Consider the following 27,333-nt stretch of genomic DNA (forward strand, 5'->3'; position numbering starts at 1 on the left):
GGAGCTGCTGAAGAGTAACCAGATGGGTGATTTGCTACCAGCACCTCAAGCCATCTGTAATGAGGAGCACAGAGCCTTTGCAGCGTTACACATGGGCTTATAAAAAATGAAAATTACTCTGAAGTTTCAGCTGTGGATTGAATCAATTTAATGTCTTTAGTGTTCGTATTAATAGCGTGTCCACCACATCTATGTACAGAGGTGGGTAATTATTCATGTAATGGTAAACTTCCAGGAAGGTCATCAGAATTTGTTACCAAAATCTTAATTAAAAACAGGCCATTAGCCAAAAATATGAGCAGAGATTCCCACGGGATTTGCTCTGGGAGTTGTCTGAAACTCATTTAATTACACAAATGCAAACGTCCGGCTTTCAGAATTAAACGCGGGGATGGAGGGTACTTTACTCGGCTTGTCGTGGAGAGTCAAGTCTTGATGTTTAAAAAAAGACACTGTTCCCCAGGAAACCTAGATTTGGAAATCCCTCATTCAAGTTACCTACAGTCCCCTCCTGATTTTTACTTTAATCCACCTCTGTGGAGCCTACAGCGAGGGCTCTGAGCGCTGGTCAAACCCCACACTAAAAACGTTCTTTAAAAACGTAGGAGAAATTCCACAGCCAGGCCATCCCACAAGGGGTCTGCCCTCGGGGCATATTTCTTTGATCAAATAACACCTAGCTCTGACCTAGTGTCTTGGAGCCATAGATCTCAAAGAATTGAGGGGAAGGGGATAACGATGTATTGTGGATGGGGAAACTGAGGCACAGAGGGGGCAGTGACTTGCTCAAAGCACCAGCAGCTCAGTGGCAGCGCTGGGAATAGAAGGCAGGCGTCCTGAATCCCAGTCCTAGCCACTTGGGCCCTCTGTGGTACAGGGTCCACTACCGACGTGCTAGTTCTAAACTGTCACAAACTTCCAACTCTACTTTCCCAAATCCTCTCCACCCTCCAATTTTCCTGGAAAGTCCAATCGATATGTTAATGTTCCCTCATTAGTACTGTAGAGCGACGACTATTTCCTCCCCTCCCTGGATTGGCAATAGCCAGTCCCTGATGATTTCATTTTCACTCCAGCTGGCAGCATTTCTTCCCTCGCTCTTTGTCGCAGCAGCTGAGCGAGCGAGACGGGAGTGGGTGCCGGGTGGCTGCTCACTCTTTGAGGATGGTGGGCGTGATCATCTTGTGAAAGGAGTAGTAGCGGCAGTCCTCGGGCGGGATCAGGTCCATCGTGCTGGTGCTTATGTTCTCCTTCTTGAACCCTGCCTCCATCAGGGGTGCAACTTGAGTCTCCTAAGAGAGGGACAGGTGAGACAGAGACCGGTGAGGTTCTGAGCCACCTCCGACTGAACACGCCGTCCGTCCCAACGTGATCCTCGATGAACGCGACGCCTAACCCTTTGTTTAACCGGTCTGGTTACGTTAAAACGACTCTGCCCCAGCCGCAAAGATGGCTGAAGCTCTAGAACGGCCCTGGAAAAACACCCACTGTACTTCATAGTGCTTCTGAAGTGTATCCTTTAACTGGGTCCCGCCAAGCCCTACTTGTCAACCGTTCCTTCCTGCTCCTGTTACCACCTGCCTGTTGTATAACCGGGCCATTTACCGGAGGGTCTGTTTCCAAAGGGCTGAGGACTGGTCTGCTTTTCTGTGGATCTAATCCAGGCCTGTAAAACTCATGTGCTCGTTTGTGTCTGCAAACCGAATGGCAGGTGCGAGACTAAGTGCAGCTCTGCACCCACAGTCGGGCAGGTGGTAGGACTCTGGTATCTGTAAGTTCCTGTCAGCAGCCACCTTGGGTGAGTGAGAAACGACTGCAGGGTTTGGCACCCCCTCGCCTGCGGTCGTGTCTGCCATCAGGCTCTCCGCGCCTCTGCCCCTCCTCACCTCAAACATCTTCTCGATGTCCGTGTATTGCGTCTTCAGCAGCTCCCCCCAGGACGTCAGGTTGCAGTAGGTGAGCACGCCACCGGCTTTCAGCAAGCGGAAAGCGTGACTCTGTGGAAGAGGGAAACAAACCGGAGGCTGATGGGATTTAGGGGCTGGCCTGAACACCGTGCTCCTCTCTGTCCCTTTCTGGGGCAGGAACCTGCCTTCCGTAGCGTAGGGTTGACCACTTGTAATACTTAAAAAACGGACTCTCCAGCAGGAGTGCTAGAACTTCCCCGTCCCTCCTCTTCCCCCAAAGCCCTACCCTGTCCCGCCTCTTCTCCTGAGACTCTGCCCCGTCCCCCCTCTTCCCCCAAAGCCCCACCCTGTCCCGCCTCTTCTCCTGAGACTCTGCCCTCATCCACTCCGCTCCCTCCCCGCCGCCCGTCTCTCGCTGCTTTTCCCCTCCCACCCCACCCCCGCCAGGAGGGACTTGCCTGTGGAGATGGGTTTGGGAATGGCTGAGTAGGGGCTGGAGTGGGTGATGACCCAGTGCCTTCCTGCGTGCAGTAACTGGACTTTGGGTGTCCGGTCAGTAGATCTGACTGGACACGCTCAGGTCCCCTTTTTGACTGGATTTTCCAGCCAAAAACCGGGCACCTGGCCACCCTACTGTAGCGCCTGCCATCTAGAACAACCTCCTCTTACGTCTCCCCTCTCCATTTCCTTTCAGAGAATCTCGAAAAGCTTCAATTGTCCCTTGCTAGTGTCGGTTCTTCTCCCACGTAACTCCAGCAAAACACTTCTTGGGTAGCATTGGTAGGAAAGGTGTCACAGGAGACAAACATGGGCTACGTGCAAAAATCCCACATCCTAAAACACCCTGAGCCCCAAAGCAGCATGGAGAAGCCGATGGCTGTAATGTAACAACGGGCAAAGGCTCATCCTAGCAAGTCTCTCAGGGCCGGTGCCATCTCATGACGACTCCCGTGTGGCTTTGGATGTGGGCTACAGATCTAACTCTCCAGCTCAGAGGGGCCGTCTTTCCTCTGGGGAATGACAGTCCTGACCCTGCCAGGTGAGGTGTCCTCAGTTCCCAGAGAAACCCAACCGGAGCTGAGAGCGCTCAGCACCTTGGCTGAGCAGGCCCCAACGGCCTGGCGCTGCTGCAGAAACACTAGCAGGAGGCTTGCAATATGCAGATAACGAATGAAGAACGTTGCTCGTTGGAGAACAGCAGCAGAGCCTTGTACCTTGATAAAGCTGAACTGGTGGGTGTGCCAGGTTTCTGCCGACAGGGGATAGGTATCATAGAGGATGCCTGTCCAGGAAAACCGAGGGAAACAATGCATTAGCTGCGAGAAATACTGTAGCACGGCCTGGGACCATGTAGTTGGGCTAAGATTCCTCTTCGTAGCTGGCTGCCTGGCGTGTCCCCCCCCCCCCCCCCCAATACATGACATGTGAGTCACTTGCATTTGATAACACCAACGTTGGCAATAGCTTCGTCGTAGTGAGAACAACGTGCTTTCCTTCTGCCAACCTTTGGCAGGCTGGGCTAAGCGGGCTAGCTGAATTTCATCCCTCCTGCTTTAATGAGGCAGCAGGGCCTAGCGGCCAGGGCCCTGAGCTGGGAGTCAGGAGGCATCAGTTCTAGTCTTGGCTCTGCCACTGCCCTTGGGCAAGTCACCTCCCTTTTGTGTGCCTCAGTTTCCCCTCCAGCCCTTTGTCTTGTTGATTTAGACTGTAAGCCCTATAGGGCAGCGATTGTCTCTCACCGTATGTGGGTGCACCACCTAGCCTAATGGGGCTCTGGGGCTCTATCCACTAGGTGTCACAGCCTCCCCTGTAGCTAATGTGCAGCTCCTCCAGCCACGTATGGTTCTTAAAGTCCTAGGGCCTGATTTTTTTTCATAGCGCCTGAGCAAGGTCAGCTCCCTTTGAACTGGCTGGGAGTTTCAGGTGCTCAACACCTGTGACAATCAGGCCAGCTGGTATATTTTCTTACGGGTGCGTGGTCATTCCTACTCTTAGCATCAATAAGCTCAGGTCCTGTTCACACTGGGTTTATGTAGCTCCCTCCTATGGAGTATATAGCTAGGGCCTCTGATTCATGCGCCATTTGAATCCCTCCATTGTCTAATGGCCACACCTGTCCTAGATTCCAGAACATTTCAGGCCAGAGCACGTGCCACTCTAAATGCTGCCCCATAAACTAGGGCTTGTGGGCTCTGGTGTAGTTTGTCTTTCTCTGGGCCCCTGGTCCATGGATGATGTGGAGGTCCTCACTGCCTGGCAGCCTCCTTCCCCAGAACCCACCCCTGGGATTCCAATCTGCTTCCCTTACCGTCGAAGTGTCCATCAGGCAGCGTCGGCGCCACGTCCTCCCACAGCCCCTTCAAGGGGACGACCTTCAGGCAAGACAAGAAGTCACAAGATGGTATGTAGGCACAGATTCTGACCAATGATTGACCAAAGAGAGAATAAGCAACACCCAGCGAATGGGGCAGGAAGGAAGAGTTGGATCAATGTCCGCTACAGGCAGCAATAAACTTGGTTTCCTCTTAACAAGCCCCCATTAAATATGAAAGTCCAGCTCCACAATGGGTGTATGTCGCTGGAGCGTGATCGCTTCAAAGGAGCTAAGCTGATCTGCACCAGGGATTGGGCAAGAGAGAGAGAGAGAGAGTGTGTGTCACAAGACCAGCATTTGCAACTTCTAACACACAGCTATTGGGCCAAATCCCACCCTGGTGTAATTCAAGTCCATTTGTTGCAGTGTAAGTTACACTAGGGATGGATTTGGCCTAGTAAAAGTGTGCGGGGGTAGGGGAGAGTCCACAAGTCAAATTCAACCCCACTGGCATCTCGCTGGTCCTCAGTGGAGTGACATCCATGTAACCCAGGGCTGATGCGGTGCCCGTGTGTGTTAGATTAACTGAGGATCCTCTACCCCAGGAGTAGGCAACCTATGGCACGCGTGTCGAAGGCGGCACGCGAGCTGATTTTCAGTGGCACTCACACTGCCCGGGTCCTGGCCACTGCTCCGGGGGGCTTTGCATTTTAATTTAATTTTAAATGAAGCTTCTTAAACATTTTAAAAACCTTATTTACTTTACATACAACAATAGTTTAGTTCTATATTATAGACTTACAGAAAGAGACCTTCTAAAAACATTAAAATGTATGACTGGCACGCGAAACCTTAAATCAGAGTGAATAAATGAAGACTCGGCACACCACTTCTGAAAGGTTGCCGACCCCTGCTCTACCCCATCAAGTGGACTCTGTGACCGATTTAAAAAACGGGTTTATGGTGCAAATTAATGAACAACTTGATACTAGTGAGCGTACGGGAACCGTGTGGGGCCAGCCTTCGCTTTACTGAGAGAGTTAATAGTTTGCTTAATGGAGTGGTTGTGTGTTGCTAAACTTTTCTTCTGCTTCCAAGTTATGAAAGTTTTGGTTTTTTTAACTCTGGTTCCAAGAGTTTCCTCATTCAGCTCAGGGAAATCTAGAGGGTAAGAAATGGGCAGGAAGGTATTGTATTAACCAGGCAAGGTACTAACAAACTTCAACAGGACTAACATCTGTTAGTCTTAAAGGTGCCACAGGACTCTGTTGCTTTTTACAGATCCAGACTAACACGGCTCCCCCTCTGATATTCAACAGGACTTTATTTTTACAGTGGAAACCTCTTTACCAAGCTGCTGCTGCACCCTCTGTAACTCTCACTCAGCCTCCTCAACTCCTCTCCCCTCCTTCCTGTCCTTTCAGACTCCCAACAGCCAGTGCTCCCAGTTCTAATAATGACAAGCAACATCTAAACACCACAGAAGGCTGGCCTAGTGGTTAGGGCACTGGGGAGAGACTCGCAATCTGGAGTCATTTCCTGGCTCTGACCATCTCCCTGTGTGACTCTGGGCAAACCACAATCTAGCCTGTGCCTCACCTCCCCAGCTGTAAGATGGGGGCAATGCTTTGGGGAGTGGGAGGAGGGACAGAATCCTTTACCAACTGCAAGGCACTTGGAGCCTGGTGATAAGGGCTGTATATGGACATATCCCAATCTCTGGCTGTGTAGCTAAGTCCCCCCCACACCATCCCAGGCCATGTTGTGGCCCTTTGATGCTCCCATCTGAGCTCAGCTGTAGCACGGAGTCTGCAACGCATCCTTGTCTACAGCGAGCGGAGCTGCTCGTACCTTGTGTGGCTGTTTCTTGGCCCACTCCTGCAGCCTCTGGAAGACGCCCTCATTGCATTCAATGATCCAGTGCTCCTCAATGTCGAACTCTTCCAGTTTGGTGGCGGCGATGGCCATGCCAAACCCCACTTCCAGCACACGGCCGCCTGGGGAAAGACAAGTCACAGCCTGGCTACCAGTGTTCTGCAGGCACGCTTGCGAGTTAAATGACAGCTATCTTGATCGCAGGATACAAGGCAGCTGGTCCCTTAGTCTTCTGTGCTCAGATACGAACCTGGGAGGAACTGGCTGGGCCGGTATAGAGCCTTTCACCTATAGGTCACTGGTGCGGGTCCAAGCCAGGCTGCTAGTGACCAGCAGCCATTCCTATCTGAAGGCTTTTTGGTCTTGATGTCTGCCCCCACCCAGCTGGGTCTCCTCTCTCGACAGTCTCAGCAATGTGACCAAGGACTGGATGGGCCACGGAGACTGAAAATCACTCTTAGCCCTAAAGGAGGTCCCTCCAGGCCAGGGTTGGGTCACACCAATAGGGTAGCTTGCAGGGGAAGCTTGTCCCACCTCTGCATGTTGGACCCATTCTCAAGCCAGGGGATTTTCATGCTCTGGCCCCTTTCATTAGCACTAAGATCAAAGCAAGCTGTGAATCAGCACTAAGGGGCCTGCCCAGCCAGCTAAATCAAAGCTGAATTGGAAAACAGGGTGCAGTGATTTGTTACTTATCTACTCCCACTCTAGCCATGTCTCTCCTTCCTCCTGTACCTTAAACACAAAACCTTCCTCCTAACTCATGGGTGTCCTGCCTAACTGGAGAGAAAACCCAGCAAATGTGTTGGAAGAGAAAAGGAGATAAGGAATTTGAAAACCTCTGGAAGGAACAAGATCCACAAGGCTTGGCAGGCTAGAAAATTAATTCATCAGCACGGGAATGACTCGGTGCATGCAAACTCCCAATCAGTGGGCGTAAAGTCCTACCACTGACCCCCTTTCACCAAGGATGTGATGGCGTTACTTCCTCCAGCAACATGCAACCCTGTAAAATCGGTGAATCGGCATGAATGAAAGGAATGTTCTGCATACCTTATTCGTTTGGTCTATTGTCAGTCACCTCCCAAACACAGTCATTATTTTATTCTTAAGGGGACATTGTCGGGTTAAAATGTTACTTAAACATAAATATCCTGTCATCCAACTATTAATCCCTGAAATTATTAAAACTAAACAAGAAATTGCTCCCCCCCCCCCCATTTATACTGTTTCTTTGCTGGTAGAGGGAAACTCAGTTTGTCAGTTTCACCTATGTTTCTAGTCAGTTTCACTTTCTTTTGGCTCATGAGGTCCTGATCATGCAAACACCTATCTGCAGGCTTAACTTTAAACATGTGACAGTCCCACTGATGGCAAGGGGACTGCTCATGTGCTTGTATAACTGCATGTTCAGGATCAGAGCCTAACTGTATGGGAGGCTGCTTTGAAAATGGAACACTGGATAAGTGTGAAGTATTCTTACCCTATTCTGGCCCTCGTGCATTGGAGTCACACTACAGTGGCTGGAGCTGCTCAAGACTCCAGGTAATCTTTGACTCCATAGGGACAGAGGACTGCCAGACCTGAAGAAAAACTCTGTGGAGCTCAAAAGCGTGTCTCTTTCACCAACGGAAGTTGGTCCAATAAAAGATATTCCCTCCCACACCTTGTCTCTCTCATATCCTGGCACAAACATGGCTACAACAACACTGCAAAACAGACTGGAGAAAAGCAGAGGTCCAACTCCTCTCTGACCGTGGCCATCACCAGATGCTTCAAAAGAAGGTTCAGAAATTAACCTGCCATTGGAGAACGTTTCTTCCTGACCCCCATCAGAGAGAGGTGAGTTTATGCCCTAAAAGAGATTATCGCCCTTCTAAACTTTGAGGATTTTTTCCCTCCAAAACAATTTAAAAAACCCATAATACCTTCATTACTTATATGAAATGTGGTTAGACCTTTTCCTAACAAAACCAAAGTACCTGATCCCTCTGGGCTGTTTCTCTGGTAATAATTCACTGCTTGTAGAAATGCCACTAAAAATCTCCAGGTGCCATGTTTCAAGAGCTTTGGGCCTAAACCGCAACGTACTGAAGTCTTTACCACACTTGGTAAAGCAGCCCCCATCCTTTCATGTATTTATACCTGCTCCTGTATTTTTCACTTCATGCATCTGATGAAGTGGGTTCTAGCCCACGAAAGCTTATGCCCAAATAAATTTGTTAATCTTTAAGGTGGACTCCTCGTTGTTTTTGCTGATACAGACTAACACAGCTACCTCTCTGAAACCTGAAGTCCACGTGAATCTTTCCATTCATTTCAATGGGCTTTGGGTTAGACACTTTGTTTTTAAATGAAAGGTAAAGTGCAAAGATCAAGTAGAGCATGGGAGGGTTCTGGTACTTCAGTCCCTCCTCCCATACAGAACTGCAGACCTCCCTTCCCCCTCTCTTGCCCTACGGATAAGTCTGCAGCTATTTGGAAACCTGTCTTCTATTACACAGAGCACAACTGTTTAACACAGCTACTGTTACAGTGGGGCTATTCTTAACCTTGCCTCTAGTGCAGCATATGGTTTTGCCTGGCATTTACAGTTAAAATGTGGATTGCATGACAGAGAAGAGTGAACACCAAGGACAATGGACAGGAGATTATATATGCACTGTTGGAGTTCTCTTGACTTTAGACTGAAAAGCTACAACAGGCCTGATTTTCCCCCACAATGTTACCTTCAAAGCGGTGCAGAAATCAAATACTTTAAAGGCATCCATGTAGAATGAAAGTCCAAAACTCTGATCTGAAGTCTCGATCTATCTGGGCGAGCCATATTTAAAGTTTAGTTAGGGGACATGAACCACTGTACTGATGTACTCAAAAACACATTTTCCCCTCTGGCTTCATTGCTCTTTGAATCACGAAGCGAATCAATGTATAAAAAGCTGACAGTGACTTTGAGATGCTAGTGGTAAGTGCTGCTAACAATACAGCGGATAGTTACATGGGCAATGAGTTCACCGGAAGGTTTAAAAAACACCACGCTTTCGGCTGTATGCTGGGAGCCCAGCTCCTTAGTTAAAAGAGCTGTATGTTTTATTCAACACCAGTCTTCATACGGGAAGGAAAGGCTTGTTACGTTATCAATTCATTTCAGAATACGCAAAGCCCAGCTCCTATTGACAAAGGAAACAGAACTTTCAATCTTCTAACATGTAGCAGCTTCTCTTTAACACGATCAATTGGTGCTGTGAACAGTGCAAAGGGATAATCAACTGAAGCAAGAGTCCAAAACACACATACGCCCTCAGCCGTGTCTGCAAACTGCTCTTTATTTCATAGTCTGAGCTGCACATGTTAGACTAAGAACATAGTGCAACATTAATTCCCAGGCTAAATTGCTGATTGTTGCTAGTCTTCGTTAGCTGTTGTTCCCAAATGCACAAAAACTTTGGGAAGCTTATCTCAACTAACCACAACAAGAAGCCCCATTCAGGACAGCGTTCCAGAGCGGAGAATGACAGAAAACACTTGAATTCAGTTCCAAATAAAATCCCTCCGAATCCCCACTGGTGCATCACAACTCCTAGCTGCGGACAATACTCGCCCCCCTGCAAGGAGCTGGGACCTCACTAGTCACTTACCTTTGGATGCTGCTACCGTAGCCAGAGAATGCATGTAAGGGGTCTCCCACCTCTCCATCACTGGTTTGCCCAAGATCTCTAAGTGGGTGTCCGTCTGATTGAAGCCAGCGTCTGCCTCCTTCCATGACGGCTTGCAGTTCTCTCCCTGGAGGAAGATAGGACAAGCAACCTCGGAGGAGCTCATGGTAGAGGAAAGTCCAGCAGGCTAAGGAGGGGAGAGGAGAGAAAGGGAGCCCCCGTGATCTCGCTGGCTTTATATAGGCAAGCCAGAAAAAGCTGCGTGTGCAAAGAAGAGCAGAGGCTACTTCTCGGTAAAAGGGATCCCTTATCTGGGCTGTGGTCCTGAGCATGCCCAGTAAAAAGTGGGAGAGGAGGAGGGCAGAGATGTGAACGAGGAGGGACATCTGCTGATGCCTTGGAGAAATGCATTGACACAGATTACCCGGCTGAGCGAAAGCAGGTTGCAAGGAGACATGTAAACAGAGCACTTCCCCTCCCTCTGTGATCAGGGAAGGAAGGAATCTTTCAGTATCCTTCCATCTGACACACGGAGCCAGCTTATACTAATTGTAAGACAGGACAATGCCAAGGTGCAGGACACGCTAACGGAACAAGGATATTAACGCCTCACTGAAACCTGCAGCAAAATCCCTTCATGCAGACGAGTCTGAAGGTATCTTAAACGAGAATCCCCGTCTAAAAGAGGGAGATTTGGCAGGTTTGGAAAAGGGTGTGTGAGTGAGGGTCCACTACTGGGCAAAAGGCAGCTGTAATCAATGGCTCGAGAGCTAGGCTCATACTTACAGTTCCTCAAGGCAAGGAGAAGTCCTCAGCCACAACAGATAATCATCAAGGAAATTCCTGTCTAGCCACACTCCATCAGCCACCCCTAAAAGTGCAGCCTGGTTGGATGGCATATCTCTGCCCAGCACATGGGTTTATGATCTGTACTCTACCCACTGGGATAAAAGCAATTCTCTTCTCTCGAAAAAAGATTGCGCTGTTAGCCTAACCTTATGCCAGGTGCATCGCTTATGCAGTTGTCAGTTTTGTGCAAGCCATCTGCCTACAGAAACACCAGACCCATCCCAAACTGGGGTGGGTCCGTGCATCAGTCTTTCTCTGTGAATTTTAATTCTCTTTGCCCAAGCCCCTGAGATACAGACTATCCCGCAAACACTTACGTGTATGCTTAACTTTACGACTGTAAGTAGTCCCATCGACTTGGTAGTAAAGTGAATTCTATGAATAACACTTTGCAGGATCCGGGGATAGGGGCATGGTTTTCGTAAGTGCTGAGTACCCATAGCGTCCACTGAACTCAGCCAGAGTTTTGGGTACACAGCACTTCTGCCAATCAAACCCTTAAATATCCTTCTGGGATTCACTAGATGTCCCTGCTTCTCTCTTATCAGGAGGGCGAGCAGGGCATCCATGCTGTGTGACTATTTCAATAGATAGAAAGTTAGATTTCCAAAAAACCCACCTCAAGTGTGAGATTTTAAATGTCGCATTGAAACCCACATAAGCAAAATCCTTCCTCCCACTAGGGAGAGGTTTTCAAATAAAACTGTCTTAGACTTAATCCAAAATTAGGATGTTTTCCTCCCAAAGAACAAGATGTGGCAGGTGCATGCCAGAAAGATCAGACACCTGGGTAAAAATAAATCTGCAGAAAGAAAACTCCACTCCCAAACTGTGCAACATATGGGATTAAATTGCCTTTCCTGCCCTCTACAGTCTGGGAGCATGTGTAATCCCATGGGCAAATTAGTGATAGAAAGGGAAGAGGGGGTGTTATGTGATTCATAGAAATCTACAGAATCATCATGCTCCCAGACTGCTAGGGGACTAATATACAGCAATGGTGCTATATAAATACAAAACTAAATCATACTAGTTAACAAGGGCTAGGTATCCTTCTGACATTGAAATAAAACCACTCGCTGCCTGTTACAATCTCATTGGTTTATGCTTTTCCCTTGTGCTGCACACAAACAGAAACTATCCATGCACCTGTGGATGCTGCACATAGAGGTCTTGTATGGATTTAAGGCTTGTCTACACTTAAAACCCTGCAGCTGCGCTGCTGTACGGCTTCAGTGAAGACACGACCTACGCCACTGGGAGGAGTTCTCCCATCGGCATAGATTGGTCGATGGAGGAATTCTCCTGTCACCCTCGCACTGTCTACCCCAGGGGTTAGGTCGGTTTAACTGCGTTGCTCAGATATGTGGATTTTTCACACCCCTGAGCTATGTAGTTATACCAACCTAATTTCCTAGGGTAGACCAGGCCTCAGGCCTTGCCTACATTTCAAAGTTTTGCTGGTTTAACTATGCTGGTTTAGTTAGGGCTGGTCTACGCAGAAAACTTACATTGACATCACAACGTCTCTCAGGGCTGTGGAAAATCCACACCCTGGTCAAGTACTTAAGCCACTCCAGTCCCCGGTGTACACAGCGCTAGGTCGGTTTAACTGCAGTGACTCCCGTCGCTGTAACGAGTGTCTATACTGAAGCTCAGCAGTGGGGCAGCTGCTAAATGCAGACTGAACCTCAAAGCGGCAAAAAAAACCGTAGCGTAGATACAGTTATATCCGTACAAAAGTGCTTATACCGGTATAGCTGTATCTACAGTAGGGCTTTTATTGGCACCCTTGAAAGCTTATGCTCCAATACGTCTGTTAGTCTATAAGGTGCCACAGGACTCTCTGTTGCTTTTTACAGATCCAGACTAACACGGCTACCCCTGTGATATGTTGGCAAAGTATTACACTACTGACATAGTTCACAGATTCCACTGATGCTGGTAAAACTTTTTACGTGTAAATCAGGCATAGGAAAAAGGGTGCTTTTTTCAATCACATTAGTTCCATGGAGTTAGCTAAACTCTAACGATTAAGGAGATGTCTGCACTATAAAATTATGTCGACCTAACTTACGTCAGCACACAGCCACTGCAGTCATTAAATCACTCGTGTGTGCGTGCGCACACTTGGATCCTTGTGTCCGTGGTGCACGTCCTCACCAGGAGCGCTTATGTCAATTGTACTGTCGGTGTAGAGCATTGTGGGATGGCTCCTGAAAGCCAGGAACAATTGGTAAGCAACACAGGATCTACACTGACACTGCATCAACCTAACTGCATTGACTGTGACTGTATTCCGCTTGGGAAGGTGACGTTACTAAATCAGCGTATAGAGGCACTTATCTTGGCAGGAGCCAAATTTAACTGAAGACACTTCCAAAGCTAGATTGATGCAGGGCTGCTTACATCAACCTAACCCTGTAGTGCAGACCAGGCCTAAAAAAGTACTGCTTTTCCTAAGGCTTGTCTACACACAAAAGTTGTACTGCTTTAACTGTAGCGGATGGGTAAAGTGGTATAACCTCAGTAGTGTGGCTACAGATATATCGGTATAAATGTGCTTATACAGGTATAGCTTTTTCCTTACAGGAAGAGGGATAAGCTGTATCAGTGTGAGGCACCCTTATACCAGTGTAACTGTTCACACTAGGGGTTGTACTGGTATAACTATTTTGGTTAAAAATCACATCCCTCTGTGACATCATGATACCAGCACAAAAACTGTGTGTATACCAGGCCCTAGTCTAGGCAAAGCCATAGGCACACTCACACCTTACTAAACACCCAAGAGCACCTCTGCCCCACATACCCTCTCCCCAGCCCCCAGGCTGTACACACCATGCTATGCACACACTCTGACTGCGTCTACACTGCAAGCTATGGCGCTGTACCACAGATGCTTCCTACACAGACGGAAGGGGGTTTTCCATTGATAGAGTTAATCCACCCCTCTGAGAGGCTGGAGATAGGCTGACAGAAACCTAGCTGAGGTCAACCTCATCCCCAGTGTTGACAAACTAGGACCTTATTCTGCAATTTTTTTCATCTCCCTGGTCAATTTTTATATTTAAGTGTAGACCAGGCCTCACTTGCAAACAACTTTCCTGCCAACCTCCCATTCCCTTTCACACGCTAGATCTTATGCATTCGCTCGTGGGCTCTCTCACGCGTCCGCTCCTTAGCACCCACCCGGCCTCTCTTTCTCGCCCGCACTGCCCTCTCGCTCCCTCCTGCCGGCTCGACTCCGCAGGGCTGCCGCGGGACTGCCCCACGTGCTAGCCAGCCGGCGCTGGACTACGTTTCCCGTGCGGCCCTGCGCCCGCCGCGCAGGCGCGCTCCCGCTTTCCCCCCCTCACCCGCTCGTTGGGCGCGGTCCCGGAGACCCCGTAGCGAGGCCAGGGTGCACGCGCAGCGGCGGTTGGCGGGCGGCGCTGAGGGGGAGAGGGGGCCGGAGCCGCCGTTGCGCAGCTCGGGAGGGAAGCGGAGCCCGTGACCTTCCGCTGCTGCCGCCGCCTGGGCCTGAGGGAGCCGGGCCCGGCCCGGACGCTGCCTGGAGCCGCCGCCGCCGCCATGAACAACGTGGGAGGCGCCGACGAGATCGGGTGAGGCGGGCGGGCGGCTGAGGGGCTCCGGGGACGCCGAGCCGTTGGGGGGGGGGAAGGTTGTGCGAGGGGGGGGAGCCCCCCAGTGAAGGGGCTGAGACCGGGGGGGGGGCTGGGATATTGCCCCCCCCCGGCTGCCCCTGGCCACGAGCTGGCGGCTGACGCCATCCTGTGTCCTCGCGCATCTCATCGGGGGGGGGGGGAGTTTCCCCTCCACGTGCCGCCCCCCCCCCCCCGCCGGTCCCGCGCCTAGCCGGGGGCCTGGCGGCTGCAGGGGCTTCGAGCCGGGGCCCAAGGTCACAGGGGCTCCCGGCCAGCGCCGAAGCGGGAGCCTGCGCTCCCTCCTCCTCCAGGCCGCGGATCGAAGCGCCCGCGGAGCCCCGTTTCCGTGGGCCCGGGAGCATCGCACGTGTCCCGGGGGGAGGATCGCGGCCTCGTAGGGCCCCTGGCCGGGGAGTGCTCGCCAGCCCAGCCGGCGCCCAGACGTGCCACGAAGCGGGTATCCTGGGACCAGAGCAGCTGCGGCAGCCCTGCACCTCGCTCGTCCTCACCTGGATGTTGCCCAGGAAGATGCACAATCGGCTGACGGCCTGGCCCCGGGGCAAGGAGTCCCTGACTCACCCGGCTTTGCCCACGTCGTTTCCCCCCGTGTGTCGGGAGGTGCACGCTGAAGGTGAATTATCCATCTGCCTCTACCCCTCCAAGACTGGCGGGACAAAGACGGACACAGAGTCTTTTTATCTTCCCTCTGCTCCCCTGCTAGAGACGGGAACCTTGTACTGTGCCTCTGGTCTTTTAACCTTCCCTTCCACTGACAGGCTGCCACAGATCAGTTTCACATTCGGCATCTTGAATGGCTGAATTTAAAAAAAGAAAAGTTCCCCTTGCTTTAAAGGCCTTCTGGGGACTTTGGCTGTTTCAAATAGATAATGCCATATATGGCTCCCCATGGATTTAAGATTGCATTTTATATAATTTTCCATACACTGCTCATACATTTTACAATATTAAGACTCGCAAGACAGTGGACGGCGCATGGGAGAATTGACAGCAAACTATAGAGTATTTTTACACAACACTGGTTGCCAAGTGTTTTGTTGTAGTGCAATGTAGCAACAGTTGACGGTGAATTTTTCCACCATGATAAACTGTTCATCCTTGTCAAAACTAAAATATACATAAAATCATAAACTAAAACCTTAGAAGACATTGTCCTGGACTGTACTCCTAAAATGGTTCATCTATTGTGTCCCTCTGTGTTTAAGTTCTGAACTAGCTCAGAAGTACAAGAGATGTAAAATAGTACTGAATACCTTGAAAATAACTTGTCTCAGTGAATGGTGTTTGCCCCTTGGGTTATGTTTACCCCATTTGCCTGTTCTGAAAGTATTATTTTTGTGTCCTGAGCCCCAATTACTGTTGAAACTAATTTATGAAATGCCCTCCCATGGGAGGGCATTGACAGCTGCATTTCTCAAAGTGACTAATTTGTTGCTCTGGGGTAACATATTTAAAACAGGCTTATAAATATTGGGCAAAATATTATGTTAACTCACATTCTGGGCAATGGGCTTGTTGTGGATTGCAAATTGCTCATAATTTCACTCCCTGAGTATATTTAGGTGTGGAAGGATCAGTTTTTAGTTGGTAAAAAAACAATCATTAATTTCTTCATCCACTCAAAAATACTTAGAAGGGAAAGGTGAAAAAAATAGGATATGTTGCAGTTTTAGACAACTTACTATGATGTCAAGTCTGTTTGGCAGCCAACTAGAAATTAATCTTAAGAAATAAAAATTGTATTTTGGAAGCTGTTATAAATCTTCTGTGGCTGCCTAATTGACTAGAGTAGGAGTCTTACCTTCTAATGCAAAAATGTAAGTTGATAACCTTTTTTTTTAAAAGCTTAGAAACAAAATATGTGGGCATAATTGAACTGTCAGCATTAACTTAAAAAAAGAACATTCCAAGCTTGTTGAACTACACCTCTACCCCGATATAAGGCTGTCCTCGGGAGTCAAAAAATCTTACCGCGTTATAGATGAAACCGTGTTATATCGAACTTTTGCTTTGATCCACCGGAGTGCGCAGTCTCTCTTCCCCTCCCTCCCCCCCCCCGAGCGCTGCTTTACCGTATTGTATCCGAATTCATGTTATATCGGGGTATAGGTGTAATTTGTATAGTGGGGAATATTGAATTGACAGAAAGAAAAAAGTTTTCATATTTTTGATCACTTGTGTGTTTCCAGTAGGCTAACTGCTAAAGTTGATATGTGATAATCACTCTGAAGAAACAGTTTTAAATATGTATGGTATTACAATGTGTAAAATTATTTAAAAAAAAATAAGATCTGAAAGATGTTCTGGGTCTGCTGGACTCAAAACATCTAATTTGAGAGATAATGCCTGAGAATGGAGTAGTAGAGTGCTTCTCCTGCCTTTTGATTATTCTGTCTGACATGGCTTCTATTTTCAAATCTCTTTGCTGCTCCTTGTGTCTTGAGATTTATTACTTTAGCTACCTATACTTCATGCTTACTGCCAAATATTACAGTTCTGACATTCATGGAAGCCTGGTAAACTCATATAATAAAATAAGACTTTGATTAGTTCACTGTCTTCCTGCTGTATTGAGAAATAGGGTAATGGTAATGAAGGGAGGGGAATTTGTGCCATACAGCACATGGAATTTTAGTTTTGTAAATTTGGGATTTGTGGTTGAAAATATTTAATACCGGAGTATATAGTCTCATACTGCTATGAGCCCCTAAGACTCGTTCTCTCTCGACTACTGGTGAAACCTGCTTGTTATTTCATACCATATTGGTTATGATTGCCTATATAATTGAAGGGAAAACTACATGAGATTCCAAGGCAAATCACCTAGGTGATACATTATACACATAAGGGCTGTAATCCTTTGCACTAGCTGGGGCACATAGAGATTTTATGGATACTATTCTCTGCAGTTACTGCCAAAGAAAATGGTGTACTCCTGGAGGACTCTGTAGCCTACTGAAACTGCATTGAAAACTGCTGATGTATTCATCAGTGAGGATATTAATTGGAGATTTAGTTTAATAAGTGTCTTTGTTATAGTTAATTCAAAACTTTCACATTGTTGAAAGTTTCAATTGTTGTGTATCGCTTCTCGGCTCTTTGAGCTGTGGCGCAAACCTAGTTTCTGGGCATAGTTAACACATTGACTCCAGAGGTGGGATGGAGCTGCTTTGCATGTCATATATTCCTCCTCCACTTGTATTGTCCCATGCAAACTACTCTGGGATGAGGTGAAGCATGCAAAATTTCAGAACGATCTGCTTTGTTTGAGAGAAGGTAACTTCAGCCTTACTATGGGTTGATTACAGCAGCTCCATAATGTCAGTTGTTATATATAGCTGTGTGAAAACATTGATTTTTCGTGTGTGTGAGAGAAGTACACTTGCACAATACTTGAACTGATGGCAAGAGTTTACTAACTACCTGTCCTTAAGTGTTTGTACAAGCAAAGCTGTAAATGGCCAAGCCTCAGCTTGTGTAAGTCTCCTGAGAACAGGTTGATGATGGTATAAGCTAAATGTTGCAAGATGAGCAATCTTCTTGCACTGTCCTTTCTTAAATATTTTGCTTCTGTCAGCTTTCCTTTATATTGTGCCTGTATCCTTGTTTTAGGCAGGTGGGTTGGTTAAATAGGGTTTACTTTTGCTCAGTATATTAGAATCCATCCATCACAGAGCTGAAGGCTAAGATTGGCCTGGCTTTTGCCATTCTATAGTATGCATATAAATAGAAGTGCTCTATTTACATACAGCTGCTGTAGTTGACCTTAGACAACCCTTCTTTTTTGTTTGAATATTTGTCTGTGAAGTGGCTAGAAATAATTTATAATGGAGTTGGAAGGTTTCAATGGTCATTATCGAGAAGGGGAACTCCCTGCAGTCAAACTACTAGATGGTCTGTCAGAAACCCACAGATGGTATATTTTTTATATTTGATAACCTGACCTAGAATAGTTGTATGTGGCAGATGAAGAGCGTATTGCTAATCCAGAGTCCTTGGTTTAAAACTAAAGCTAAAATCGTTGCCTTTTTTATTTATAATAAAATTTAATTGTGAATATTTTGTTATACACACAACTACCTGATTTATTTAAAAAAAATCTTTGTGTGGTTCCTATTAGGCATTATTAGAAACTTTGTTTTCACAGAATAGATACAGCATAGGAAGGAGCAGTGAAGGCTCTCTTTTGGGGGGACCAGATCTAAGGAAGAGTGCAGTTCTCATCTTGGCCACTTTGGTGAGACTGCTAGCAAAACTGTTTTTGTTTCTGCCTAAGGGCAATTGGATGGAAAGAAATTTGCTTCACTCAGATAACCAAACAGACCATCTGGTGGTAGGCTTTAAAACCTTATCCAAACCAAAAAATGGCATGTTACTCGAAACTATTGTCAGCAATGTGTGGGTTCCTTTGAACTGATGCTGCAAACATTTCAATGCCTAGAGACAGGACAAAACCATTTTTAGCACCATTGTGGAAAACATTCTCAACATGTAAGCCTTGTTTAATAGTATCTTCCAGGAAATCTCCCTCTGTTGCGCACTACTGTTGGTGCAGCTTCACTGGTGGTAACAAATGGTGGGCGTGCCCAGGCATTTTTACTTTTGTATCATTTAGACCAGCTTTCGGCAGGGTTGGGTTATATGGCAGCTAAAACACTGAAGCCCTGTATACACTGGTATCACTGGTGAGGATATGGTAATGATCATTCCCCCAAAACAATTTAAGTGTGGATGTAGTCAGTGTTTTTGTAAGAGTGCTGAAAATTGTCCTTTGTACACTGATAGTCGTTTTCTGGACTGGTTCATGTGAACCCACTGACAACTGTTCTCAGCAGCAAATCAGTTTTCTAGTGCAGATAAGGCTTATGTCACTGCTGATCTGGTCCATCTACGAATCAGTGACTTAGAGGTGAAATCCCTGATCCAGCTAGGCAAATTTTAAAATACCATTTAATAAGATTAAAATTTGTACAATATGTTAATTATTTTTAGACTCTGGAAACCTAAATTCTTCAAGCATTTTTATTTACTATCATTTGCTGAGCAGCTGAGGTAAGCTTGAGATGTCTTGGAGCAAGTTGGTGTAATGTGTGTTTTAAAAGAAATGCAAGAAAAATTAAAATTACAGCTCCTGGAATCAAATTTTAGCTCCTGAGGCTTGACTGCAGCCTTTTTCTAAACTGCCATACCTCCCTGGAGCTCCTAGCTCAAGTGAAGTCTATGCCACCGCTACTAATCTTCTTCTGTACAGCAGAATTATCCAAAATTCCTGATGATTAATTACTACTGCACCCACAACTCTGTAAATTAGCAACAGCTAAGCTGACTGGTGCCTTATGGCAGCCATTGTTAGGGAGTAGCTAGTTGTTTAATAGAGCCAGTTTCTTCTGCATAAAGCAGGTGAGAGGAAGTTGCAACATTTTCTCATAGGGTAAAGTAGCTCTCTTTTTATCTACAGGCTGAGAATGGGAAAAAATACAAATGAAACTTTCTCCTCTCATTGGGAGACACTTTTTTCTGACTTCAGCTGAGCTATGGCCGTACACTGCACTATAGCAAAGTGGAAAACACAAACAATAGATCATTTCCTCTTTTCTCTGGAGAAAGATCATGAAAACAGGACATTTTCTTACGAAGTAGACCGCCCTGTCATATTAGTGTAAACTCAGTTACTTACTAAAATATAACATGTGGACCTTTAAGATGCTGCTTCTGAGTAAGAGGGCCAAATGTTGGGATGGCCTTAAGTTAGCTTTTAATTATGGGATGCACTTTTTGTATATGTAGGGTTTTTTTTTTAAATGCTAAAATTGATATGCATGTGCATACAGTTGCAAATCAGGTAGTCCAGCGTCTGTGCACAAATAGAAATTTTGGGGCATGCTGTAACATGGAGAACTTGTGGGTACCGATTTAGATGCTGTTTCTGAAAACTTGCCCTTGACCTAGATTTCTGCTACATTTTAGTTTAAGAATTGGTAATTTTTTTATAATCTTAGTGTTTTGGTCCATAACGTCCTGATATACAACAGGCATGAGACTGTCCTCACTTGTTACTTTTAAACTGTATCATAAGGTGACATTGTAGGTATGTAAAAAGCAACAGAGGGTCCTGTGGCTCCTTTGAGACTAACAGAAGTATTGGGAGCATAAGCTTTCGTGGGTAAGAACCTCACTTCTTCAGATGCAAGTAATGGAAATCATTGTAGGTATGGTTTCACAGTCCAGTATTAAGGAGATTTCTGGTGGTTGATCTCAATTCTGGAAGTCAGTACTCCAAAGTTCATTTTTTAATTCTGTGTCTGACTTTCATGACTGTGGCCCGGTCACTTCTGTTTCACATTTTTCAAATCACAGGTGGATTAATAACTATTAAACACCTCGATGAACTCAGATGAAAGGCATTGTATGAATACATGTCACTGTCATGCCTCTTGTCTTTGTAACAAAACTACAAATTCTGACCAACCAGCATACCTAAGCAATGCATTTTGATTGGTTTTCAAAGCTACCTATTGTGACAATTTTACTAAAACTAAATACCCTATTTTAGTATTCCAGATGTTCAGTGCACGAAATGAAACTTGACCTGCTGTGTTCTGTTTTTAAAGTGGGGAGCACACAGTTTAATGTTTACCATTTGGTTTCAACTGCAGCAAAAATATTTTTCATAAGTTAGTTAAAATGGGCTTGTCTTCTTTACCTAGTACCTGAAGGTTCCTAGGAAACACCTTCTTATTACATCACAATCTTTTTTGAATGTCACATTTCATATAAACTTATTTTTGGAAACAAAAATAATTTAAGAACTTACTAATGAGTCTGAGAGTCATTAATTTCAAGTAATTTTTTTTTTTTAAAAAACATCATTTCTAAAATAGGATCAAACAAAACATGATGTGCTGACTGCACAGCAAAGTTTACAGAATTACTAGACTATGTATTTTCCTTGTGGGAAAGGCCTTGGCATTCTGTTCTTCATTCACCATGAAGCAGAAATCTTTGCTATTGATTTTATGTGGAAGGTGCTCCGATACTATGGTAATGGGTAGCAGTATGTAAGATAGTTTTATGCTATGGTAAGAGCCTGTTAGGAGAAGACTCTCTTCAGATACAACCAAATTAGCATAAATTTCCACTTTTATTTGGTACCTTGCGTTTGTTCTTCAAGCAGAGAGATTACCATACAAAAATGGTGCAGTCTGCAGTCTTAGACTGCAAATCATTAATTTTGTGTTTCAAAAATTAGCTACAGAAGGATCCTTTTGTAGCCTGACTGTCAGGACTTTGTAACTAGCGGAGCCTAACTTCACTGCTCTTTAGTTTTCACCGCAGTTAACAAACAACTTGACCGAGATGCTGTCGGGTTTTTTCCCTAGAATGATGTAGCTATTGTGAAAATGAGCTTTCCGAGACCTAAAGACCAAACAATAGAAATGTTTCCCTGTTTTTTATGCCAATACACATTTAAAAACTAAACTTTCCCCTGCAGTTTTTAACCTGAACTTTGTAGTTACTTTTCCTTTCACTTTCATTTATTAACTAGAATCTGACATTAACCAAAAATGAATCTGACTTGTCTTCCAAGATAAGTGAGGTAGCAACATATAAGTAGCAAATAAATTATTACTTTTAATGTTTTGTTTGCTATGTAAGAATTTCTTTTTATGGATTTTTGGGTCTGACTTAGGCCTGGTCCACACTAACCCCCCACTTCGAACTAAGGTATGCAAATTAACGTAGCTGAATTCAAAGTACCTTAGTTCGAACTTACCGCGGGTCCAGACGCGGCAGGCAGGCTCCCCCATCGATGCCGCGTACTCCTCTCGCCGAGCTGGAGTACCGATGTCGACGGCGAGCACTTCCAGGATCGATTTATCGCGTCTAGACAAGACGCGATAAATCGATCCCAGAAGATCGATTGCTTACTGCTGGACCCAGAGGTAAATGTAGACCTACCCTTTGTCTCTTTCTGATTTTTGGGAGCCCAAAGACAAGTGGGTGTAATTCACCTAAAGACCAACTCCAGCTCTCTGATTTGAGAGTGGGGGGAAATTCAAATGTTGTTCTCTAAGTTTATAATTAGGTCAAAGGAAAAGTGGTATACAGAAGTTCCAGGAGATTGGAATTAATGATGCCTGAATTTTTCAATATTGTGTCTAGTTCAACATGCTTTAAAGTGAAGCATGTGTCTTTTAGTCTCAATGATTCCCATTGAGCTTTTACCATATGGCACACAAGAGAAATTTGCTATACCATTTCCCTGTGTGTACGCATTTATTGCTTGACATTTGGAAGTTGGTACAAGATAACTTTAGTAATTGAGGTGGAATAAATTTTCATACACCAATAGTTTTAAAGATAGTCCCTTGAAGGAAAGGTAAAGTGAAGTACATTCGAGAACTTGGGAAATCTGCTATAACATTTATTCTTACAAAGGGGATTCAGGGACTGCAGTATTTGCAGTGTTTACATATCTCATTGGATACTCTACAGTTATTAAAATCATCTGTTATCTAGTTGGGTTGTTATTTATCCTTCTTAACAATTTTGTATGTTCAACATTCAGTGTTTAATGGGTTTATTAAAACAGTCACACTGGTGTTCTCTGAGCTTATTCTCAGAGGGTCCATGCAAGATCCTATGCACTACTTCAAACCCTTAACTCAGGAATAAAATGATGAGTAGATCCTTGCTCATACTCTCTGAACCATGGGGATTTTCACAACATGAACAACCCCACTTGGCCCCAAAAAGTAGATAAGTAAAGATATTTGGTGTTGTCTTCTTTCTTCTGGATATTTTAATGTTGTTAGACATATATTTTCTTTTATGAATGTCAAAGCTATAGATGTTTGATTTGACTTCTGCTTTTCTGGCATATTTCCTATCTGCTATTTCAAATGAGAATAAAATATATTCTTGGTATAGACGTGCAATCCTATACCTGTGGGATGCAGAAGAAATAATACTTCAGTGTTTTTAAATCCTTCACTATACTAACAGTATGTAACATACCTGAAGATAATCTTGAAATAAAAATGGAAACTTAAAAGCAAAGGAGAAATGCATCTTCAGTGAGTAACAGGCCTTGAGTTCTTCAAAGTATGCTAAAATACTACATTAGCTAGATGAAAGCCCAAACAGGTTGTGTATGTTATTACTTAAAATAATGCATCATGTTTGATTCAGACCTCAGACTTTAACCACGATATGTTGTTTGAATTACAGAAAGTTGTTTGTGGGTGGCCTAGACTGGAGTACAACACAAGGTAAGTTATATATTCTACAACCATTATACCAAAACATTACACAGGACAAAACTTTATACCTCATACTTTCTTATAAAGTAATATAGTAGTAACATCTCTAGAAAATTGAGTCTTTACTACTGATCTTTGATTTTGTTGTTTTTTAATGAATGACAGTAATAGAATTCCCGTAAAGAAACTTTAAATTTACGTTTCTCTCCTGACTGTGTTGTTCATCTTTACATTATGTCACTTTCATATCTCCTGGACAAGGATATGGGGAAATTTTATATTCCCTGGTTATGTTGGTTGGTATTAGGAAAAGTTGGTTTTGATATCCCTTAAAGTGCTGACTCAGAAATAGCTGATCTCTGTTTTGAAAATTAATTTACTGTACTATTTTCTTCCATCTACCTGAGTGGAGTTAAAACAATGAGCATATTCTGTTTTCAGATACATGGCTAGTATATCCTTTTTAAATGATACAAATCATCAGATGCGAGATTTTAGCAAGTGCATATTAGAAGATTTAGACACGTCAGTTTTACTAAAAGTTAAACTCTTTAATAGCTGGTTCTGCTTAATACCATATTTTTTAACAGAAACTCTCCGTAGCTACTTTTCCCAATATGGAGAAGTTGTAGACTGCGTAATAATGAAAGATAAAACAACAAACCAATCTCGAGGGTTTGGATTTGTCAAATTTAAAGATCCCAACTGCGTGGGAACAGTACTGGCCAGCAGACCACATACATTAGATGGCCGAAATGTAAGTTTACGTGTCACTTTGGTTTTAACTATTTAGAATATGACTAGGTCTTTAATATTTTTTTTAAATCAGTGAATTTAAAAGTAATTTGGGTGGTGGTTGACGTATATCAAGCTATGTTTAATTCAATGACTGTTCCTTCCAAAATGTGTAATCTGGGGGTAACTTTTATCAGAAGTGTTAAGTTTAGAGAATGGCATCCACAGGCGCTTTGAATGCATTTATTAGAGCAAAATATTCTGCACACTTAGAACTGACCAATTTGGAACTTGTTACAGATTGATCCAAAGCCATGTACACCTCGGGGAATGCAACCAGAAAGAACACGGCCAAAGGAGGGATGGGTAAGGAGAGATCCTTAAAGTATGCTGATAGATATATTCTAAGGTCTTTCTGGCTAGCAGCCTGCACTCTTCAGCCTCTACGCATCATGAATATCATGTTGGTATTTCTCTCAGTTCCTGATCGTCTGACGTAAATTTTAGAAAGCTCTTTTACCTGCTTGGAACTGAGAGAGAAATGCAGAAGTGTTGACGTAAAACACAGTAAGCAGTTGGTATTAAGGCCAGATGCTTTCTTAATTAAAGCTGACTACATTTTATATTCTGGTGTGTGAAGGAGTTTACTTTCATACATGCTGCTTCAACAGAATTTTAGTTCTAACAGCCAAGTGTTTTTTTCATAGGGGTGAAGCTCTCATTGGAATTGTTGGTTATGCTACTAGGTCTTTTGTTCAAAGATTCTTGCGGTTTTAACTGACATTGTGACATATCTACTGATTGCTGCTGGGTGTACAACAAGCCAGAGTATGGAAATCAAAGAAATACTTTGACAAGAAGCAAGTATGATTGAAGATCTGTCACTATGCAAGGACAAATAGAGTAGAAGTTAAATTGTATGCTTTTGTGAAATTTCAAACAGGCTAAATCTGAATTAGCTCTTACGTCTGATTTACACAAAGTTCAAGAATTTCATCAACACTTGTGTAAGGTTTTTTTGGGGGAGAGAGATGGGGGATGAATTAATTAAAAACTTATTTATGTTCCTTATACTGTGGTAGCATCAGGTATTTTGTACCACAGCTTAACCTCCACCACCACCTTTTTGGGGAAGAAAACTGGATCGTTGCTCTGTTTAAAGTTCTGCTATATTTTGAACATATTTTTTTCTGAAATATATTTATTTTACTGGTTTAATTTTAGTATTGTTCTGTCTCCTGGGTGTGTATGTTTTTTGTTTTTGTTTTTAATCTAACTGGTAAAGTAGCTGTTTGTCTAGCATCTACTTTTTTTCCTATTCTTCAGATAGTGTAACTTGTAAAATCTATGAGCATGCAAAGCACAAAATGAGGATGAAATCTTTGCAGTTATAGCCAAATTCTTGAGATCCCATTTTTGACTAGCCTTTTTTAATCAACTGATGTCCCTTTCAGTCTTCCTTTATGGTTAAGTCTACAGATTGAGTTCTGTTTCAGAGGGGTAGCCATGTTAGTCTGTATCAGCAGAAACAATGAGGAGTCCTTGTGGCACCTTAGAGACTAATACATTTATTTGGGTATAAGCTTTCGTGGGCTAAAACCCACTTCATCAGATGCATGGAGGGAAAAATACAGTAGGCAGGTATATATATTACAGCACATGAAAAGATGGCACTTGCCTTACCAAGTGGGGGGTCAGTGCTAACGAGGCCAATTCAATCAGGGTGGATGTCGCCCATTCTCAACAGTTGACAAGAAGGTGTGAGTATCAACAGAGGGAACATTACTTTTTGTAGTGACCCAGCCACTCCCAGTCTTTATTCAGGCCTCATTTGATGGGGTCGAGTTTGCAAATTAATTCCAGTTCTGCAGTTTCTTGTTGAAGTATGTTTTTGACGTTTTGTTGTTGTTGTTGAAGAATGGCCACTTTTAAGTCTGTTATTGAGTGTTGAAGGTGATTGAAGTGCTCTCCTACTGGTTTTTGAATGTTACAATTCTTGATGTCTCATTTGTGTCCATTTATTCTTTTGTGTAGAGCCTGTCCGGTTTGGCCAATGTACATGGCAGAGGGGCATTGCTGGCACATGATGGCATATATCACATTGGTGGATGTGCAGGTGAACAAGCCCCTGTTGGGGTGGCTGATGTGGTTGGGTCCTATGACAGTGTCCCTTGAATAGATATGCAGACAGAGTTGGCAACAGGGTTTTTTTGCAGGAATTGGTTCCTGGGTTGGTGTTTTTGTTGTGTGGTGTGTAGTTGCTGGTGAGTATTTGCTTCAGGTTGGGGGGCTGTCTGTAAGCAAGGACTGGCCTGTCTCCCAAGGTCCATGAGAGTGAGGGATCGTCCTTCAGGATAGGTTGTAAATCCTTTGTGATGCACTGGAGAGGTTTTAGTTGGGGCCTGTAGATGACGGCTAGTGGCATTCTTTGTTGGGTCTGTCCTGTAGTAGGTGACTTCTGGGTACCCTTCTGGCTCTCAGTCTGTTTCTTTGCTCCCTTAGGTGGGTATTGTCAGGGCCGGCTCCAGCATTTCTGCCGCCCCAAGCGCGGGGGGGGGGGGGGGGGGCGGGGGGAGCCGCAATTGCGACTGGCGGTGGCAATGGGGGGGGAAGCTGCAATCGGCGGCGGCAGGTCCTTCACTCTTAGAGGGAGTGAGGGACCTGCCGCCCCCAAATTGCCGCACGTGCCGCCCCTCTCCCTTGGCCGCCCCAAGCACCTGCTTGTTAAGCTGGTGCCTGGAGCCAGCCCTGGGTATTGTAGTTTCAAGAACGCTTGATAGAGATCCTGTAGGTGTTTGTCTCTGTCTAAGGGATTGGAGCAAATGCGGTTGTATCTTAGGGCTTGTCTGTAGACAATGGATCATGTGATGTGGATGAAAGCTGGAGGCATGTAGCGGTCAGTAGGTTTCTGGTATAGGGTGGTGTTTATGTGACCATCACTTCTTTGCACTGTAGTGTCCAGGAAGTGGATCTCTTGTGTGGACTGGTTCAGGCTGAGGTTGATGGTGGCGTGGAAATTGAGGAATTCCACCAGGATTTCAACAAGGGCCTCCTTCCCATGCGTCCAGA

At 45.0% G+C, this 27,333-nt stretch overlaps 2 protein-coding genes across 5 annotated transcripts in view; one reads left to right on the plus strand and one right to left on the minus strand.

The window, feature by feature from the left end:
- Positions 1-124: 124 nt before the first annotated feature.
- GAMT (guanidinoacetate N-methyltransferase) lies at positions 125-10,014 on the minus strand. Its single transcript, XM_054013754.1, has 6 exons — positions 9,735-10,014; positions 6,073-6,218; positions 4,216-4,279; positions 3,122-3,189; positions 1,887-1,997; positions 125-1,292 (listed from the first exon to the last, which is right to left on the minus strand). The coding sequence occupies exons 1-6, from the start codon at positions 9,916-9,918 to the stop codon at positions 1,152-1,154; spliced, it is 714 nt and encodes a 237-aa protein (XP_053869729.1). The 5' UTR covers positions 9,919-10,014; the 3' UTR covers positions 125-1,151.
- A 3,973-nt stretch (positions 10,015-13,987) lies between these two features.
- DAZAP1 (DAZ associated protein 1) overlaps positions 13,988-27,333 on the plus strand; it is a 36,242-nt gene continuing 22,896 nt past the window's right edge. Inside the window, exons 1-4 of one of the 4 annotated variants that reach the window (XM_054013614.1) lie at positions 13,988-14,206; positions 23,498-23,538; positions 24,120-24,286; positions 24,565-24,630. In XM_054013614.1, coding sequence (XP_053869589.1) covers positions 14,175-14,206; positions 23,498-23,538; positions 24,120-24,286; positions 24,565-24,630 — 306 coding nt within the window. In that variant the 5' untranslated portion in view covers positions 13,988-14,174. The remainder of the gene's footprint in view (positions 14,207-23,497; positions 23,539-24,119; positions 24,287-24,564; positions 24,631-27,333) is intronic. The other 3 variants (XM_054013615.1, XM_054013613.1, XM_054013612.1) reach the window with 3 other exon arrangements.

The sequence above is a fragment of the Malaclemys terrapin genome, chromosome 24, assembly GCF_027887155.1.
Source record: "Malaclemys terrapin pileata isolate rMalTer1 chromosome 24, rMalTer1.hap1, whole genome shotgun sequence".
Taxonomy (NCBI): Eukaryota; Metazoa; Chordata; order Testudines; family Emydidae; genus Malaclemys; species Malaclemys terrapin.

Coding starts and splice junctions, on each gene's coding strand:
- GAMT (XM_054013754.1), bottom strand. CDS start 9,918: ATGAGCTCCTCCGAGGTTGCTTGTCCTATCTTCCTCCAGGGAGAGAAC. Junction 3,190..4,215: donor GCCTGATGGACACTTCGACG/GTAAGGGAAGCA, acceptor TTTCCTGGACAG/GCATCCTCTATGATACCTAT. Junction 1,293..1,886: donor ACATCGAGAAGATGTTTGAG/GTGAGGAGGGGC, acceptor TCCCTCTCTTAG/GAGACTCAAGTTGCACCCCT.